The sequence below is a fragment of the Balaenoptera musculus genome, chromosome 2 (assembly GCF_009873245.2).
Source record: "Balaenoptera musculus isolate JJ_BM4_2016_0621 chromosome 2, mBalMus1.pri.v3, whole genome shotgun sequence".
NCBI lineage: Eukaryota > Metazoa > Chordata > Mammalia > Artiodactyla > Balaenopteridae > Balaenoptera > Balaenoptera musculus.
The window spans coordinates 111206658-111226030 of NC_045786.1; the positions used below are offsets into that span (position 1 = coordinate 111206658).

At 42.5% G+C, this 19373-nt stretch overlaps 1 protein-coding gene across 2 annotated transcripts in view; it reads left to right on the forward strand.

Annotated features, from left to right (window-relative positions):
- Positions 1-19373, forward strand: part of NPAS3 (neuronal PAS domain protein 3) — an 864939-nt gene that overhangs the window by 821349 nt on the left and 24217 nt on the right. For both annotated transcript variants that reach the window (XM_036844032.1, XM_036844033.1), the window contains exons 7-8: positions 14256-14449; positions 18702-18808. In XM_036844032.1, coding sequence (XP_036699927.1) covers positions 14256-14449; positions 18702-18808 — 301 coding nt within the window. The remainder of the gene's footprint in view (positions 1-14255; positions 14450-18701; positions 18809-19373) is intronic.

The window sequence follows — 19373 nt, forward strand, 5'->3', positions numbered from 1 at the left end:
GGGATGCGGCAGGGCCGAGGGAGAGTGCTTGCCTTCTTAGAACATTAAATTTGAACCTTCTTAAACACAGTGCCATCTGTACTTTCCTATCCGGGGATGAACGTGGCCTGAGATACCTGGATTTAGTCTCCTGGCCTGGGTTTTGAAATTTGTCCCACTGCTTGAAAAGACAGATGGTTTGGAAATGATATTTAAAGAAAATATAAAGAATAGAATTTGTCTTGTGAAAGTGTCTGCAGGCTTCATAGGCTTTATAACTTGGAGCATTTTTGTTGTTGTTTACCTGGCCTGCTATGCTTGTCTTTAGTCGTGACTCAACAGTGTGTTTTATCAGAATGTATCCCCATTATCCTCTCAGACATGGACTAGGAAAACCAGGGATTGGGGCAGGCACATCACTAATTTGCTCTTTTGCCAACAGCATTTATCATAAAAGATATGTATAACATTTCTGGAACTATTTATGTTTTAGCATATAGAAGATCTCTGAATTGATTATGAAAAGAATGAGACTAAAGAAGTGCATCTAAACTTCTATGTCCTACTGAGTCTTCACTTAAATGTTGACAATTTCTCAATCATAATAGAACCAAAACAAAACCCACTCCTCAAAATGTTTTGCCATCCACCAGCACTTTCCACTTCCGTGAGTGGCTCCATCCTCCATCCTGGAGCTCTGGGCAAAAGCGTAGGAGTATCCTTTGAGTCCACTCTTGACCTCAGACCCCACATTGAATACATCAGCAAATTCCATCAACTCTACCTTCAAAGTGTGTCCACAATGCAACTACTTCCCATCATTTCCTCCTGGACTACCATCATCTCCCCCACCAGGACCTCTACAGGAGCCTCCTATTTGGCCTTCCTGCTTCCACTCGGGCCCCCAGAGCAGCCATTTACAGCAGCCAGAAACATTTCTCGGATCTCATCACTCCCTCTCTGTGCATCCTCTTCATAGCTGTATCCCCTGAGCCAAGAACAGTGCCCGGCCACAGATTAATCTCAGCAATACTTGTGGAATGAATGAAATCATGTAGTGTGGATGAGGTACATCAAATGCTGCGGGAGTGTTTGGACATTTGAGGAGCCTTATCCGGCCAGTTATGGACCAGGAAAGAGTAAGATACCTGCCCTTGAATCTGAGTCATTCAGACACCTGCCAGCCCACCGCTCACCTCATTCCTCCCTTCCCCATTGCTATGGAGCAGGAGATGCTATGGTTGACTGGGGTGGTGGGGAAGGGGATGTCTGCCCAAACCAAAGCAGGAATAAAAAAATCAAGTGCTGATTCTGGTTCTTTTAAACAGTTGCATACTTACTTGGCAGTCACGATAGCACAAGTCACTCCTATAATCAAAAGAATCATTACTTGTTTTGCTAAAATCCCAAGGAAATGGCTCAAGATGTGATATTTCAGCACTCATGAGGTTGTGCCTGAAGAAGTGGGATGTTAATTGTGATGGATTTAGAGAATCCACTGCAAAACTGCAGGAGAACAGCATGTTCTTCCCAGTTCCAGGGAAAGTGCATTAATATCCCATGTTTTTGTTTTATTTAGTCTTGGCTGGCTGTGTGGAGAATCACCCAAGGTAATGGCAAAGCTACTAGGGACTACATCAAATAGAAACCTACAAAGAAATTTTATTTTCTCCTCCCACACTATGAAAGGTGGCTGCACGACTGAGGAATATTTGTCTCGAGTTGCCTTACAAGCTACCAGATTGATTTGCTTTGCCACTGACGGTTCCGATCCTGATACAACCTTTCTACCGCCTTCCATCCTTCAAAGGTTGAAAGTCACTGCTTGAGTACTGTGGCTCACTAAGCCTTTACACGGCAGGTGGAGGAAAGGAGTTTCTGCAGAATCTTACTTCATGCAGAAGAATGATATGGGTTGGGTCTGAACGCTCCTGGTGCAAGTCTGCCTGTGAACAGTGTTGCTGATTACTTCATTAGAACCCTGTGCGCTTCGAGAGCCATATGCTTTCAAGTTTCTTTAAATGGTGTTAGGGAAAAATATCCTGCAGGCATTATTTTTAAAGGGGACTTCAAACGTTCCCCAAGGAAAAGAAAAAAAAAAAAAAAACTATAGCACGTTTGAACTCCAGGGGGTTACAGGAGAAATCTTACTTAGCAAGACTGTGAAAATGGAGTGATCTTTTCAGTTTCAGGGTAAAATAAGTGTTGGTCACAATCAAGGATAAATTTAAAATGTGGATGGAGAAAGATGCAGAAAATCTCCAAATCCTTGGATCGTTACCCTAAAATAGCAAAGAAGATGATGACTTGAGGAAGGAAAAAAGGATTTTTTAAATAGTTCTCGTCTTACATTCGATGGTATAAAGAGAATTAAAAGACTCTCCCCGTATCCTGCAGAGTGCAAAAGTCCACAGTTCTTCCCATTTCGTGCCACGGAGGAGACACTTCTAGATGATTTCCCCCCTGTGTTACATGTATTCAGACTTATATTTTAAAGACCTGGAAAGCAAGGCTACAGGTAGGGGTAAAGCTATTCATTTTGAGTTTCCCTGCAGAGGCTCTGCTCCAGAGGTCAAATCAAAGAGATGCTTCTTCAAGTTTTAACCCTCCTTTTCTAAATAGATTCCAACCTGATGTCATTTAATGCATTGATGTCTGGATTTCTTAGGCATCATAGTTGCCCTATTACATATCAAAAGGACTCTTGAGAAATTCCCTCAAACTGATCATTCTAATTTCTTATTTATAACTATTCTGTATTCACTCAGAGGACAGCTGCATTGTATGCTAAACCATGAATCGGAGAAATTGGCCCCTTTGTATGTAGGTTTGTATTAAATTGAAATGCTCTCTTTTTTTCCCCTGTTTGTTCCCACACTTGAGTTCCTGGTGTCAGTTTGTATTTGGCTTCTCGAGCATATTAAAGTTTTTCTAGCGCTTATGATGTTCTTGCCAAGAGCACACTTGCAGCAATCTGCACTAGAACAGTCTTTGTGCCAATTACTTCAAAAAGTATTCTTTAAAATGAAAAGAGGGAGGGTTTTTGGTTTTTGTTTTTTTTTTTTCAGGGAACTTTCAGGTTATAGTGTGGTGGTTTCCATTTTAATTTTTTAGTCAGTCTTCCTGAAATGATGACTTACTGGCTCTGGAATGTGTGCATCTTTGGGTTATTTTCTCTTTTTTTAAAGTCTTTCTACAAAATGGAAGTTCTGATAAAGACATACGCATAGCAGGGATAATCAGTAGGACGGAGGAAACTGCTGTCGCTGCTGATACCACACCCTCATCTATTTAAACAGCTCTGGAAAGGAAACTGCTAGAAGCTTGTTAAAGAGTTCCCAAATGTGTGACTGTAAATGACTATCTCTAATCATGGCTGAATAAACCAAATGCAGCAAATGAGCTGGTGACACGCACAAAAGTCGTATGAGCATTCTGAATTGCATATGCTGAATGGATAATAACCCATGTCAATGCCATGGGGTCTTTTGAAGGTTAAAATCCAAGGTTTGATCCAAGTTATTTGTATAGAGACAGAAACACATTTGGGAAAACAAAAGAGGAAAGTGGAAGGGAACGTATCCTCTGAAATGCACTGCTGAACAGTAGAAGAGGTACTGGGCAAGAGATGAGGAGACTTCGTTTTTCTTCCTGTGTCTGCCACTCACTGGCTTTGCGTCCTTGGCTAAGACATTTTACCATACCAGGCCTCAGTCTCCACATCTGTAAGGTGGGCGGTTGCACTAGGTAGTCTGCAAGGCCCCCTCCAACTCCAGCAGGAGGTCTTTCTGGGACACTGCACACAAAGAGGATTTGGCAGGGCGTGGATTCATTCACTCCATAAAGCAAGACGTTTTGAGGGGTATGTCATTCCTAGAAATTACTCTCATTAAGAATGAAATTTAGGACTGAATTAAGCCGCCTTATAAAATATTAGCTATAGCATTTAGAGGGCAGGTTGAGAAACATTTCAGAAAACGTCCTTTGCTAATCAGTGCCTAACACATAACATCCAGGCCACGCAAAGAATGGAAACCAAGATAACAGAGATGGAAAGTTATAGAGGTTTAGGGCTTTGATGATGGGTCAAAGCTTCATGTTTAAACATACCAGATTTAACAGACACCACAGTAAGGAAGGGTCTTAGACCCTATGTAGTTAGGCCCACTCTCTTCCCCAGTGAGGAAATTGACGCAGAGAAAGAAGGGCGCTGCAGCAAACACAGAGCTACATGTTGCCTGTGTGCCAGAAAAACTGAGGAACCTTGGCTCCTACTGTGCATTCTTTGTTTCTTGCACCTATTCGGGTCTAAAGTGCCTAGCTTAAGAGAATTCTTTGTTCTTGCATCATTGAAGAGTTCCAGATACCTACTGTAGCCTCCTGAGAAGTGAACATTTTTAGGTTTGACTTTTAAGGAGTTTCATGTCTAAATTTGGGGAATATTGGGGTTTTAATTTTTTCACAATGTTTATGACCCATCTGTTTGCTTGCAATTTTTTAAATTATCAGAAATACAAGTATTCATATGTGTGTGTTTCCCCTTTAAGGGGATGGCTGCTTTAAAAAAATATTTCAGCTCCTGAGACAGCAGAGTTGCCCTTCCATAAGGACTGTTCTACCCATCGCCGTGGATAATTGTCTTTAATTCTGTATCCTCTGCAACTGAGGAAGAGAGGAGTAGCTGACTCCCATATCTAAGAGTTCTTCCTCTGAAGGTTTTCCCTTCTTATCAAAATGCAATCATTTATTCTCCTGCAGACCTTCAGGGCGGGTGGAGGGGATGGAGTAGGGCTGCCTTAACATTTTCTCAGGAGAGCAGAGAGCTCTCTGGAGCGCTGTCTTCACGCAGAGAAGCATCCAGTGAAGTCCACAGCTGTCTTTGGCCATTTGTTGCAGTTTAGAGTGGATATAAATTCTGTTAGCAAACTCAAGAGAAACGAAGGTTTGGGAGATTAACTTAGAACGAGGCATGTTGCTAAACTCAAGAAATTTAAGTAAAACACACATTCACCAAAGGTGTTCAGCAAGGATAGAAAACAGAAAATATCCGAATTATATCTTTCCTAATAGGTGCTCGTGAGTTCATCTATATCTATATAATATGATACAGTAATTCAGCAGGAAGTGTAGGATGGGAGCAGAGAGCCAGTTTCTATTCCTTACTTGGCATAAGACTAGCTCCGAGTCCTTTTTTTTTTTTCTTTTTAATGTTGTCGGAGATACAATTGCAGTCTGTTACATTGCGAAGAACTGCCTCTCTACCCTCAAGACAGTGGCACTAAGCCACAAGGGACCTCTGGGGACCGTGAGGGGTAATACCCCCTCTTCCACATCAAGTGACAGAGGAATAAAAACGCTGCCCTCCACAGAGGTACAATGATCCTCTGTCCTTCTCTAGGAGACTTTAATAAAGTAACTGAATGAAACGAAATTTGATCAAATGTGTATAGTTCAGCCTTCTTGCTTTGTCCCTTAACAATTTATGGAGGTGTTTCTACCCGTGGTCCTGTTTGATTAAATGATATTTGAAGTGTTCCACTCTCTGAGAAAATGTGGTTTATATCCTTGGCATACATTTACATAATCTCGTTAAGGAAATCTCTTCAGCTTAGTTAAACTATCCCAATAAAATCTTATCTCTGGTAGAAGAAAGACTGTTTTCTCCAAAGGGAACAGGAAACAAATATGGAGACTGGCCACATTTTGAGAATCTAAGGCTGTAATTGTAGCTATATTTTTTATGTTACATATTTGAAGTTTGTTAAAGGAGATGGATGAGAAGTAATTGCTATGTTTGGAGGATACAGTCATGTAAGAATAGAGTGCTGTAGCTAATGTTTTTTAAATGTGGATTTTAAAAATAATTTTTTATTTGTTGCTTGGAAAATGTTTATACACTAAAAAAAAAAAAAAATGAGGGTGATAAATTACCACCAATCTCTCAAGCTCCCCACTGGAGCCATCAAATTAAGGGTTAACCTCCCAGGATTCCCCTGAATTAATCAGGAGCTAAGCCAGGGGCAGGCTGGGCTAGGGAGAGGATTGGCAGAGGGCCACCTCCCCCAAGAGGCATGGGGCACAACAGTGCAACCACAAATAAAGGAGCCTTGACCGGGCTCCCAGCTCCTCTCTCAGGCAGCCCTGTGCACAGAAAACACGACCTGATCCCACATCAGCCCAGGGTTTCTGCTTACCGTGCTCTGATCCTCCATTTCCAAAGAACCAAGACAGAGTAGGGTTTTTTTCAGTCCTGATTTAATTGTAAATGTATGTTCATCTTTCTTTCCTCATTTAGGAGACATTCTGTGATAAGCCTCTGGATCATCTTTTTAGGATGTCTAGATCCCGTTCAGCTCTAGATAAAGATGAAGCTGCAGCTGGATGGAACGAATGGCCTGCCCTTAAAGCAGGACTTAAAGGATGGCTGTGCTGACCATTGGCATAAAAGCACTGGCAATGTTGGCTGGCATGCAGATTCCCAGGTCCCCTCCTAGCTTTCAAGAATCCAAAGTTTGGGGGGTAGGACCTTGGAATCCATATTATTAATAAGCTCTCCAAGTGATTCTTGTGCATGTTCAAATTTAAAAACCACTATCCCTAGAGGTTTTTTTGGTTTTAAATAAATCCCTGATATCAGCATTAGGTGTCATGGGCTTTCCAATTAAGGAACGAAATACGTTTTCCCCCGTGTGCCAGGCCCATTTAGTTATTTGTGTACAGGACAGAGCAAGTTAACTTCATCTGTAAGAGGAAGAATGCCTGTCCTCATGCTTATGCATGAGTCTTTGCCTTTAGGACCTTAGGAGCTCATTGAGAATAGAGAAATTAGTCCCTAACTTCCTTCCTTCCTCTGCCTTCCAGAGTCGGGAATGCCCTTATCTACAGCTTTAGGCCTGTCTACTTCCAGAGCCAACCTTCAGTGAGTCTTTTCAGCAATCAGACCAAGCACCAACTGGTCGTGTTCCAATTACATTCCCCCTCCTGCTCGCCTCATTTCCATTCAAACCAAGTGGAGTCCCTGAGAATTCACACTTTCTAGCTGTCGTCCTTTTACCCAAAAGGATTGGCTTCTGCCAGCGTTCCTCTTCCTGAACTTTAGCCTGGACACTTCCCTTGTACCCAGTCTCACCTCCTTTCTCTTCACTGCCAGAGCTGCCCTTAAGTTGAGCCCATCTAAAACTCTCTCCAGTTCTTGCTGGTCCTCTAGCCTTAAGTGCTGAATCCTGCCCAATTCTGAAGAGCCCTGATCTTAGGCAAATTCTTAGGGACAAACTCCCAGAAAGCCTTCCACCACCCACATGGTTCCTGAGTTGACTGCCACCTCCATACCTAGCTGATGATGATGACATTCCACAACCGCCTCTCCTCTGTTGCATCCCCTTTGGCCCTGGAAGAGGCCTGCATCTTCCCCTGCTCCCTGCGAAGACCTCGTTGCCCCCTGAACCTCCCCTCCCTTCGATCTCACCTCTGCCTTGAGAAGTCAGCTTATCCCTCTTCTGTCTTTTCTTATCCCCAGTTGCTAAAGTCCCGTTGTGAATTATGATGAAGATTACTAGAAGCGAGGCAGTTTCTAGAAATAACATCTGAGGCGCTGGAAAGGGAAGGAAAATAACACTCTGCTGTTCTCCTGCCCCTCCCAGGGCCCACAGTCTCCTCCTCCATCCATGAGCTCTCTTCTCCGTAGTGTTTGCATCTATGGACAAGTACTTGGTCTCAGCTAAATTGTTGTGTTGTTGTTCTCTGTTTTTCCCCCAGGTCTTGCGCAAAGACCCAGGTGGCAGGAGTCAGACAGACAGGGACAGAGGGACCTGTCAGGGGAGATTCTCCAACCTATGATATAGTCTAAATTCAGGAAAACCCACTGCCTAAAAATTTGCATGAAGTAATTTCCATGAGGTTGATATTCTCACGCTGGTTTAGATTAAGTTGTTAGGCTGTAGGCTAGATGTTTAGATTCAGAAGACCCGGCTAACTCTTTATCTTCCAGCAGGTTGTGGGCCACCTCACAGCCCCATCACTTAGAAGTAATTAGCTGACTCTCCCACCTTAGCTAGTGATTTGATGATCTGTATGCTGAACCAGACTTCTACAGGGGAATAAAAGAAAAAAGACCAGAGTGCCAGGAGGAAGCCTAATTTTTAAGGTAGATTTGGATTCCCCTAAAGGACAAGTGAAAAAAATCTCTGAAGATGCACTAAACCCAGGGAATCATAGTTTTTTTCCTACCTGCAGCGTTTTTGGTTCCCCTCTTTGCATGACCCTATTCTGTACTTTACATTATGTGTGGAAAATAATGTACATAATACTTAGCACTTCCTTTTGATAAAGAAAATGTTTCATAGGACTAGTAGTAAGATTTATTCCTAAAAGAATGGAGACTAGCTTCCAGATGTATTTTCCCATCACAGACTTTCTTTCCTTAGGTATTGACAGAGGGGAGGTTTTATCAAGGTCTTTTTGATGGGCTTGTTTATAATGAGAAGTTATTAGTGGAACACATCTAAGTGTTTATCACCAACAGACGACGGAAAGGAGCATATGGCAGGAAGAGAAATATATATTTGTCCAAGAAACATGGCTTGTTAACACTCCCACACTCGTCCTAAACTCCATGGACATGTAGTCTCTGTACCACGCACACCCGCTCATTGTGTCAGAGAAGAAAAATAAAAGTCAAACAATGACTTCTTCAATGTGGGACTGTCAAATGATGCTAATTTGGACATTTTCATCAAAGATGGTGGGATTTCCACTCAGAAATCCTTTGCATGCTGCTTCACTGTGGCTGGTATCTGGGCAGTACTGTGTAAGGGGTTTAGAAAAATACAGGCTTTAGCATTTTTGCACAGCTCTTTATGATAAAACAAGAACAATGAAAGGAAATGTGAGGATTGAGCTCTTATATAAAATTGAGCTCGGGGGCAAAGAATCTTTTCATTCAGAAATCTCTTTTGAAGAATGCCTGTAGATTAAAGACCAGGCTAAGACAAACCTTTAGAACACAGAGGCAATTTTCACCTGACACTGGCCAAAACCAAAGCATTGTTCCAACTCGGTTGTGACCCACAAACCCCTATTGATTAATTCTTAAAGTAAGCTCTGCATTTAGTAACTTGAAGTTGTCCTCCGAAACTTCTGCCCCTGCCATGGGTAAGGGGAGTGGGAGGTAGGGTAGCCCTACAGCACAGTGAAAGCCCCTCTATTGAGCAGTAGGTCATAGAATTCTCTAGAACTTAGCAAGAACCCTAGGTATCAACACCTGACTCTTATCCTCCATTTTATATCTGAGGAGATGTTGCCCTGGTCAAGCTAGATGACTTGCCAAAATCACCAGAACCAGAACTCAAATTAATTGTTGTGTTTCCCAATTCAACGTTATTTCTACTCCACAGTATTCCTTTCACTTTAAAGTTACTAGGTTATTTTTATAGTTTCACAGTTCTTGACATACTATTAGTATTTAGGCCTGTATATTTGTATTCAAAATCATTTCTCATTCACTCGCTTAACTCTACAAGGAAGCCATCCCATTCTCTGGGATGTTACCATGGGGCCTGGTGACCATGCAGCAAGTTTGGCATTTATGTCAGAATGGAACTGTGGATGGAGAAAAAGGGGGCTTAGAGTTTTCAGAAATGTTCACTTTTTAATAAAATTAATCATTATAGATGAAAAGAAACTCAATTTAGAGAAGCACCTAAGTTGCTTTAGGCTACAGATACTCAAAGGGCTGGGGGGGGGGGATGCCTTTGGTGTTCGTCTCTCATCTGTGTTGTCTCTGTTGGTAATTGCATTGAATTGCTTGGTTTTAACTATCACCTCCAGCCAAAACACCAAAACAAAGCACAAACCAACCAACCAACCAAGTCTTCCAAAACCATATCTTCATCTATCTTCTCTTAAGTATCCAACCCCTTTTTCCAACTATCCCCAGGACACCCTGCCCAGGATTTCCCCAGGCTGCTCAAATACAAAATGTCCACAGGGAAATCTTTTTTGTCCCATTGTCAGTGATTCCTGTATTCCCAGGTACCATTTAGTCTATCATCATCATCTTCCTATGACACAGGCTCAAAATCGTGGTGCTTCTCCCCAGGTCCCATTACCAATTTCTACTGCTTGTACCTGCCATTTGCCCCATCTCTGACTTTTCTGCTGACACCAGTTGAAATGCTCCTGGAGCCCTGGGTGTCTCCAGTAGGTTCTCTTTTAGATTTGTTTATATTTTCTTTTATATTCCAGCCCTTTTCTCTATCTGGAAACCCTTTCACCATTCTATGATTATATCTTATGGCAATTGATTTTAATGCCAGTTTCAGGTAGCCTTCCAGATCCATTCGGTCAAAAGTATTTTCTACCTACCCTGACCTCCCAAAGATCTCATTCTATACCTTTCTTATGGTACACACTTGTTACTTAATGAAAATAGTATTTGTTGAGCATATACTGTGTATCAGGCATATACCTAGGCATATACCTTTATATACGTTTTCACTTAATCCTCTCAGCAGCCCTATATTCTGGAAGTCCATATTTAACTGGTGTTGGGTACAGCTTGGACATGGGGACTTTTAAAGACTCCCTGGGTGATTCCAGCATGTAGCAAGGTTGAGAACCACTAGTAGAACTCCAAACCCGTTAGCCAGACATTCTCCTAGCAGATATCACCTTTGAAGCTCTAAAAAACAAACAAATGTTGGGCCCCAGCCCAGTGCTACCAAATTAGAATCTCTGGGCGATAGAGCCTGGGAATCCATGTTTACACAAACAAAACTTCACAGGAGATTCTGTCACCTAACCAGGATGGAGAACCACTTTTTTGATCAGACATTGTGTTCCCTCCTAATATTACTATATTACAAGTAATTGTTTATGTTTCCTCCCACTATGTAGTCTGTAAACCCTTTGAGGACAGGTTTACATTTGATCCACCTTTGTTTTCTCCCTGGCACCTATCAAGGTCCCTTGCACATAGTATGTTTCAGAAACTAAAAAACTAATAAAATGCCCTTCAATGACCCTACTAAGAAAACAAAAGACACCTTTACAGAGTACTTATTCTCTCTGTACTAGGTTTTTAATCTCTAATATGCTGACCTGGAAAGTAAGCAAGTCATTTCAGTTTTCTGAGCATCATAGTTGCATGGCTACCCAGTACCAGAGCTAGTGCCAGTGCCCAGCTCTTCTGATAACACTCTTTCCTCAACACCTCAGGCCTTCAAAGCAAATACAAAGTGAAAAAATCAACTATCTGTGTGTTTGGATACCTGCTCTCGGCCATGTTTCTAAAATCTGAAAATAACTTCTCACAATGGAAAAAAAAACTGTTAGCACTATGAAATAGATTTGGGAAAATACCTTAATTTAAACCCCAAAGTTAATTACAGGACCTAACAGGTATCCCTTTTCTTCTCTTCAGCACCATCCTCCCTCACCCCCAGATGTACATACGTACAGAAAAACACACCCTCTGATTGTTCTTTGACATTTCTTGACAACTGTTAAGTTATTGCATTGGTAATTTTCTTTGGTTTTTTTCCTTCTTAGTTTGTACAATTTCTCAAAGACTTTTCAAATAACCTGGGCTTCTGGCTATAAGTGAAATAATTTCAAAGGTTCATATACAGTTTATTTAACGCAGTAAATTGGCATCCGGTATTAACTTCTAATGTTTTGTTCAATATGAATACGCACATAAAATGTATACAAGCATTACAGAGTTGAAATGATGCTCAAGCACGACCTAGAAACCTAGATTCTAGTCTCTTTTTTGCCATTTCCAAGCCCGATGACTCTGGTTAGGGAATGAACATTCCAAAGCCTCTTTCCTCACCCAAAAAAATGAAAAGGAGAATGACCTAAAATAGACCCTCCCAATTTTTCTCCCAAATATGAAATGTCATGATCCTTTAAAGTAATAATAATTTATTTGGCCTTTGGTCAAGATTAAATGAATAATCGGTCCTTACCCATATTATTCAGTTGACAGTTTTATAGGCAATCAGAATTATAATGAAATTTGCAGACTTCTTTACAATTTGGAAAGTGTTCACCACCGTTACCACCTTTGATTTTCATAACGTAATTGCAGAATAGTCATCATTATCCCCATTGCACAGGAAAGAAAATTGAGATGCAGAGAGGTTGAGTCCAGGAGAACGAAATCAGGTAATGGCAAATCTACTCAACCCAACTCTTGACCCCCTTCAACACGTCGATGGCCACAGGCAAAGCTGGAGGAGATCAGAGGCGGGGTAGATCTGAGTGCACACAGCTCCCCCAGCAGCCTGTCTGCCTTCCCAGAAATGTTTGCTAGCCCAGATGCCTTCAGATTGCTTTGGAAGAGAATACCAAGTGGGGATTTATTTAACATATCATTTCTGGGTGTGAGTTTTCCTGAGCATTTATAGTTCTGTGCTTTTCCAAGAAGCTGAGTGTTCCTGATAAAAGAAGACAGATAATGATAAATGAGCATCTATGTAAGCCTACCTGGGAGGAGGACCAGGGACTGTTAACACCCCTCCTGTGAAGCTAATCCCATTTCTTTTAGCTATTTCTTTATTAGTTAATGAGGTCGTGCAAAAACGTGTGTCTGTGATGATGTTTTAGCATCCCTGCCTCTAGGAACATTTTCAAATATTCATAAAGTAGCTCGCCTGACCAAAGCTTAAAGTAAAGGTGCATTAAGTATGATTTTAGTCTACTTCAATGCGGGTGGTCAAAAAACTGCTCCTGAAATAACCTAAATAATCCTCCTCGTTGGTGTTTCCAGATCCACAGCTCTGGGCTCAAACGTGAAAGGGGACAGGGAAGAGGTATCATTTAGAATAGCCAGGACTCCAAAGGGCGGCTCCGTAAGCTTTGATCCTGCTGCCTGACTGACAGCAGTGTGGCTTGCTTTTGGAAAACTGAATAACTTAAAGGAAACAAAAACACAATGAAAAAGGAATTACCAGTCAAGCCCCTAGGAAGGAGAGCAGATGCTACTTCTTATTGCTCCTGGGAGGCCAGAGACCCACTTCCCACTTTGGTTCCTTCTGGCAAGGAGGGAAAAGAAGAATTTCAAAAACTGATTTGGCGCCCAGGGGTGCATTTGGAGAGGCAAACCAAACACAGAAAGTTAGCCAGCTACGAAACTGAGCTCCAAGGTACCGGGAATGGCAGCGAGTACCTCTACAACTGGGTTTGGGAAGGTCTGCCACAGTGTCATAGGGCCCCAGGAACACAGCTAGAGTACACACACACACACACACGCACACACACACACACAGTCTCCAACCCCCCACACGTATACACACCTGCCTTCTATCATCCGGAAGCAAAGCCACCCAAATCCTTATCCTTTCCATCCTTTTATGATTTCATTTTCCCAAAACATCGTTTAAGGAAACTGACACTATGACTCTTCTCCTATGTTCAGTTTACAAACAAAGGAACTTTTTCCAAAGATGGCTTTATAAAAATAATATTATTTAACATATGTGCGGATGATGAACCAATTTCCTTTGGTTCAGGGTGGCCTGGACTACCCATGGTATACTTTGGCTAAGAAACCAAAAATCACAGCCCAACATTGTCCCTCCCGTTTCTGAGCAAGTGCTCCTGAGCCGCCACCAAAATGGTGCAAGGCTTCCTGACCCTACTGTGGTGTGTGAGCTTAGGGAACAAATCATACTCCAAGGTCCTCTAACCTTCAGTCCCAGACGGCACTGCGATAAAGCATGGCGTTACATGTACGGGTAACTTAGCACTGCCTAACATGGGATATCCATGCTCAAAAGGACACATTCATGTCACTGTCACTGAGTTTTTTAATCACTGGAGTCTGGCTTTTTTTGCAAATGAAGGAAAGCTCTGAGCCACACTTCTGAAAGGAGATGTCTGTGGAATCCCACTCAGTACAAATTTGGAGAGAGACAGACATCATCCATTAATAAGGGCTGATAATGCAAACGTTTCTTTTTGCAGCTCAGGGCTCAACTTTCTTGTCCTTTTATCTGGTTATGAACTTCCTCAAAATGTGAAACAAAAAAAAGTCTTGAAAAATAGCAATAGCATAGTAATAATGCTGCCTTGAGAAATGCTCAGAGTATAATATCATTTCTCTTTTGTCTCTTGCCTTGAGGACATTGAGGGCACTTTGACAGCCCTTATGATTACACAAGATACAAGCTAACATTGGTTATTCCAGATGCAATTTTGCATTTCTCAAAAGAAGTACTGTTACAGCCCAGATGTAAATTTGACTGTGTCCTGTACTTAATGTTCTATTACAGGTGATTCACATAACGGGCCGGCTACGACTGAGGGTGTCGCTGTCCCACGGGAGGACCGTCCCCAGCCAAATCATGGGTCTCGTGGTTGTGGCTCATGCCTTGCCTCCCCCTACGATCAATGAAGTCAGAATTGACTGCCATATGTTCGTCACTCGAGTAAATATGGACCTCAATATCATTTACTGTGAAAATAGGTACTTCGTTTTTGTTTTCATTTGCCCTGTTGTATGTTGCACATTGGTAAGGGCTGGTGTTTTCAGCAGTCTGAAGCATTTTACTCTCCCAGTCAGGCTCATTATAAATCCTGATCTTATTTTTAATGGCTGCTTGGACTGACACCAACCATGCTTTATATTTGAAATTTACACTGCTGCCCTGATTTACATTAAGGACAACAATGGAATGGAATTAGGATTCCCAGGCATCCATATGCTATAACTAAGACCCATTTTGGCCGAGAACCCAAGGAGAGAGAGGTGGGCTGAGACATTCTTGGCAAAACGATGCAGTAAGAGGTATCTCCTGATGCCTCAGCCAGACCCACTTCCTCAAGGACCCAGCCTCATGACGGTCAGTGTTCACACAGGCATTGAGCACCTTGTCCTAGTCAGCTTGGGCTGCTGGGACAAATTGACATAGTCTAGTAGCTCAAACAACAGACATTTATTTCTCACAGTTCTGGAGGCTGGCAAGTCCAAGATCAAGGTGCAGGCTGCTGAGGTTCCTGAGGGGGCACGCTCTTCCTGGCTTGCAGAAGGCTGCCTTCTTGCTGTGTCCTCATATAGGGGAGAGGAAGCTCTGATCTTCCTCTTCCTATAAGGACACTAATCCCATCATGGGGGCTCCATCCTTCTGACCTCATCTAAACCTAATTACCTCCCAAAGGCCCCACCTCCAAATACCAACACATGGAGGGTAAGGATTTCACTATACGAATTTAGGGGGTACACAAACATTCAGTCCACAAAACATGTAGAGAACAAATGAGAATTTGATGCCCCCAGAGGAAAAAAGACAAAAAAGAAATTGGCAAAACTATTCAATGACGCTTTGTAATCCTGAGGATTTCACTGTGATAAAGAAAGATGACTCATCATATGAATGACTTGGCAGACTGAGCTCTTCTAAAAGGACTTTTTAGCCTCTGGTTAAAAAGTTCACTTTTCCATTAAGCACAAAGCAAGGGACAAGGAAATGGGACAGTGCCCCTTCAGACCTTTCACCCAGAAGTCACCAGCCCATCATCAGACTGATTTGAAGAAGAGAGAATCACGGGGGCAGAGGGGGGTGGCGCGAGGTGGGGAGGGGAGGTGAACACACGCGTCAGCTGTGGGAAGGAAGCTTGGCGACGCCGTCCACCCTGGTGCCACGGGGAGAATTACCGAATTAATTTGTGGGGACACTTTTGTGGCTCAGATTATCATCAGGCATGAAAGCAGCACATGTTTGCTGAGTCCTGTGATTGCCTTCGTGGGGGGGGGGGGGACAAAAGAGAGGAATGGTCAAGTGGCTAAGGAAATTGACCTCTTCAGGGCCCAGCCAAGAGGAAGACAGACAGCGCCTGCATTCAGTCCATTAGGAAGTGCTAAAGATGTTGAGATCAAGTTAGAAATGCCTCCCCTTTCCGGTCAGGCTTTGATTCAGAGGAGAGAATTCACCATGGGAAAAGAGTACCCGCCCTGAGCTTTTTAGTGTTCAGTGGGGTAGAAGATATCATGAACCTGTCACTATTATTTAATGAGTAACTCAATCTATTTTCCAACTTTTGGGGGTATTTATTAAAATTTTATCATCATGACTGTATACTTGGCTGTGTCTAAGGTATTCTGCCACGACCACAGAGAATCAGGAAAGATGAGTTTGCCAGAATGAGTAGCTAAAGTTGGCCAGGAATAACAGAGAGAGATAACATTTACTGAACACTTGCTACGCCCTCAGCCATATGCGAAGCGCATTAGATGCACTATGTCACTGAAGCTTGAGGACGGTTTTGTGAGGTCAGTGTTGCCCCTGTGTCCATCGGCCCCACGCAGTTTCAGCTTAGAGAGAAAGGTCGAGTGCCTTGACTGAGGCCAAGATTTGAACCCCAATCTGCCTTATTCAAAAACCGTGCCTCCTGTGGGATCCCCCTGCATTCCTTGTCTCTAATTTTTCTTCAGAAGTCAGGCTAAATGGTAACGAATCGGAATAACCGCCGAGGTGGAGCTTTCATACACATGCAGCCATGAAAGAACACAACTACAGCCCACAAAGCGGCCTCTTCTCTGATTTAAAATTTAGAATGTTGGACACCCAGGGAGGCAGGTAGACAGCCAGGGGATGGAGTATGGCTTTGCGTCTTTGGAAACATACGTCGGCTCCCTCAATTCAGATTCACAACCACCAATCCCGGCAAAAAAGACGAAGCCTCATCTTATTTACGTTAACTCCCAGTGATTGGCCTGTCCCCAAGCCATCACTTAATTCTCATTCCTGTTATCACAGGTTGATTAATTCTTTTGATGCACTCCATGGACTTGAGTGCCTTATGGTGCCACTCTAGTAATTGAGATCACTTTCTGTGACCCACTTTATGCTTTTTTCTTCCCATTAAAAACTGTTTTTTCCACAACCCCTTATTAGCCAGTACAATACAGCATTATTCCTCCACTGAAGATGATAGTAATTATTAAAAAGGATCCCCGTTAAAGGCAATTGCATATTGAATCTGAGGGAACAGCATACCTGTGTGTCAAGCACTGTGCTACATTCATGTCATTTCATTCATTAAACCCCTCACCAGCCTCTGAAGTTGTCTTACAGATAAGGAAACTGAGGCTCAACCTACAAGATGCCATCAGGATTCTGATCCTGATATAGGTCATCAGACCGGTCTGGAGCATTCTACACATATATTAAGAGGTCTTTGAACACTGAGCTGGTCACAATTCACCACGGTAACAGGCTCTGAGAGTACAAAAGTGCTTCCACTGTTTTGAAGGATTTCATTCAAATAAAAAATAAAGGACTGTCTTCCCTAAAAGAATGGAGTGCCTTTTTCCCAGGGTTTATTGTTTAATTAGGGGTCTGCTAACTAGAAAATAGAGCCCGCTCCTTGACTCTGCAGATCCCTAGGACAGCCTTGGGCAAAGCCCGCATCTGACGCTTTCAGAGGAGCAGGCAAATTCCAGAAACACCAACGACGGCCTTTAATGACATCCTTATTCCCTCGTTTGCAGAAAGGGGGTGTAAACTGTGCTTGGAAAGCAGTTAATGGTTTTAGGAAAACACCAACTAATCTGTTTTGTACCAGAAAACCATGGAATCCTGAGAAAACACTCCCAGAATTCTAGTTTGGCCCAAAATATGATTTAAATTGCTAGATGTTGAGAAATTCACTCACTGGGTAGTGTATTTTCATTATTTTCCATATTATTTTGGTTTGGTTTGGTTTCTTATTTCCTTGCCTTTAGGGGTCAGATTTCACTCCCCAGCAGCAATCTCACGGGTTTCTCTTAAAGGTGCCATAGCTAAAGGTTCACTTCATATTTGATAAGTCAGAAACCATGAAAAGAACAGGGGCAGTAAAGAGAATCAATTAAACAAAAGATAAATTCTCTTTGGGATGGACCGAAATGAATCTGATCTTGGACAGGGAGGGAGAGAAACAGCATTCTGGTGTGTTCGTGTAAACCAGGCAGATTCCCCCAACGTTTTTTCCAATTTTTGTTCTTTTTCTGCACTCCTGCCTGAGGACATTGCCGTCTGGACAATCAGTGACAGAAGCTTACACACACGTATGGTCGAGCACAAGCCTGGCAGAGCTGCCAAAATGGTTTAAAAGTTTCCGCGTGGAATCCACCACAAAGTCCCAGTTAAAAGGGGCAGGAGTGAAAGCTGAGCTCCCAAATGACTCAGACGAAAAAAGATAATACCCCCAGGCATCTGTATGTCTCAGCATTTAAATTATATCCCTTGAAATGCCAATTTGGACTTTGTGCCAAGAAGCAGTCGAAGCCCTTTTTCATGGAAATACCCAATAGAAGACCAATCTGTTTAAATGAAAGGTGTCTCTAATCATTTGGTATAAACATAACATGTTTTTATTTTATTATGTAACCTTGCATTATCTTGGCCTCTAATGAGGATCTCGCATTGTTACTGATTCTCAATAATTTCATAGAATTATGTTGTCTAAATGTGTATTCTGATACTAAAAAAAGAAAAGAAAAACCTATCTAATTATTTCAACACAATTGCTTGATCTAGCACAGTTCCTACTTTAGAAAAAGACTGTTGATATGTTAAAGAAAATACTTTTATCTAAAAAGGGTTTTCCCTCAGTGCCAAGTCCTCCCAGGTACCCTGGTATAATGAAAATTGTCAGTATATTTGTTTCTAAGTCATTTAACAGTTTCTATATTTCCCCTCCCTTCTGATTTCCAGCCTGTGTTCTTCTCTTTGTAGGATTAGTGATTATATGGATCTGACTCCCGTAGACATTGTAGGGAAAAGATGCTACCACTTCATCCATGCTGAAGACGTCGAGGGCATCAGGCACAGTCACTTGGACTGTAAGTACCTCCTATGCACGGGGACAGCTGAGCCCAGCCGGGGTCAACTGTCTCAGGTGCTCTTTTGGTTTCCATGCCAACTTCTCCCTTCACATCTCCTGTACGTCTGAGATGACTGTCAGCGCGCAGTGAGAAAAAGTGAGACATAAATCACTTCAACTTTTGTTGGGATTAGATTGAAAGCTGGACCTCCGGGCCCAGAGAAATTGCTGGATCTGTAGGCGCTCACCTGGGATTTCGTGGTCGCTCTCTCTCCCATGAAGTGATGGGGGAATCTTTGTCTTAAGTGCCTTCTCGCCCCTTTCATTTTCTAGAGAGCAAATTCCACTGTGAAATGTGTGGTCTCAGTTTCAAAACAGACATGGGAGAAGACAAGTTCAACTAGGCCAGAGCTGCATAAGAATTCCTACTTGACTAGCAGCAAAACTGTGATGGGGCGGGGGGGGGCCGGGGACAGGGGCAGAGTGCCTCGTGTGGATACGGCAGCTCTCAAAGGTGCTGACTTTTCACTCTATTTCTGGAAAGAGGGTTATTTAGAGGAGCAGGTACCTCCACCTCCCGACTC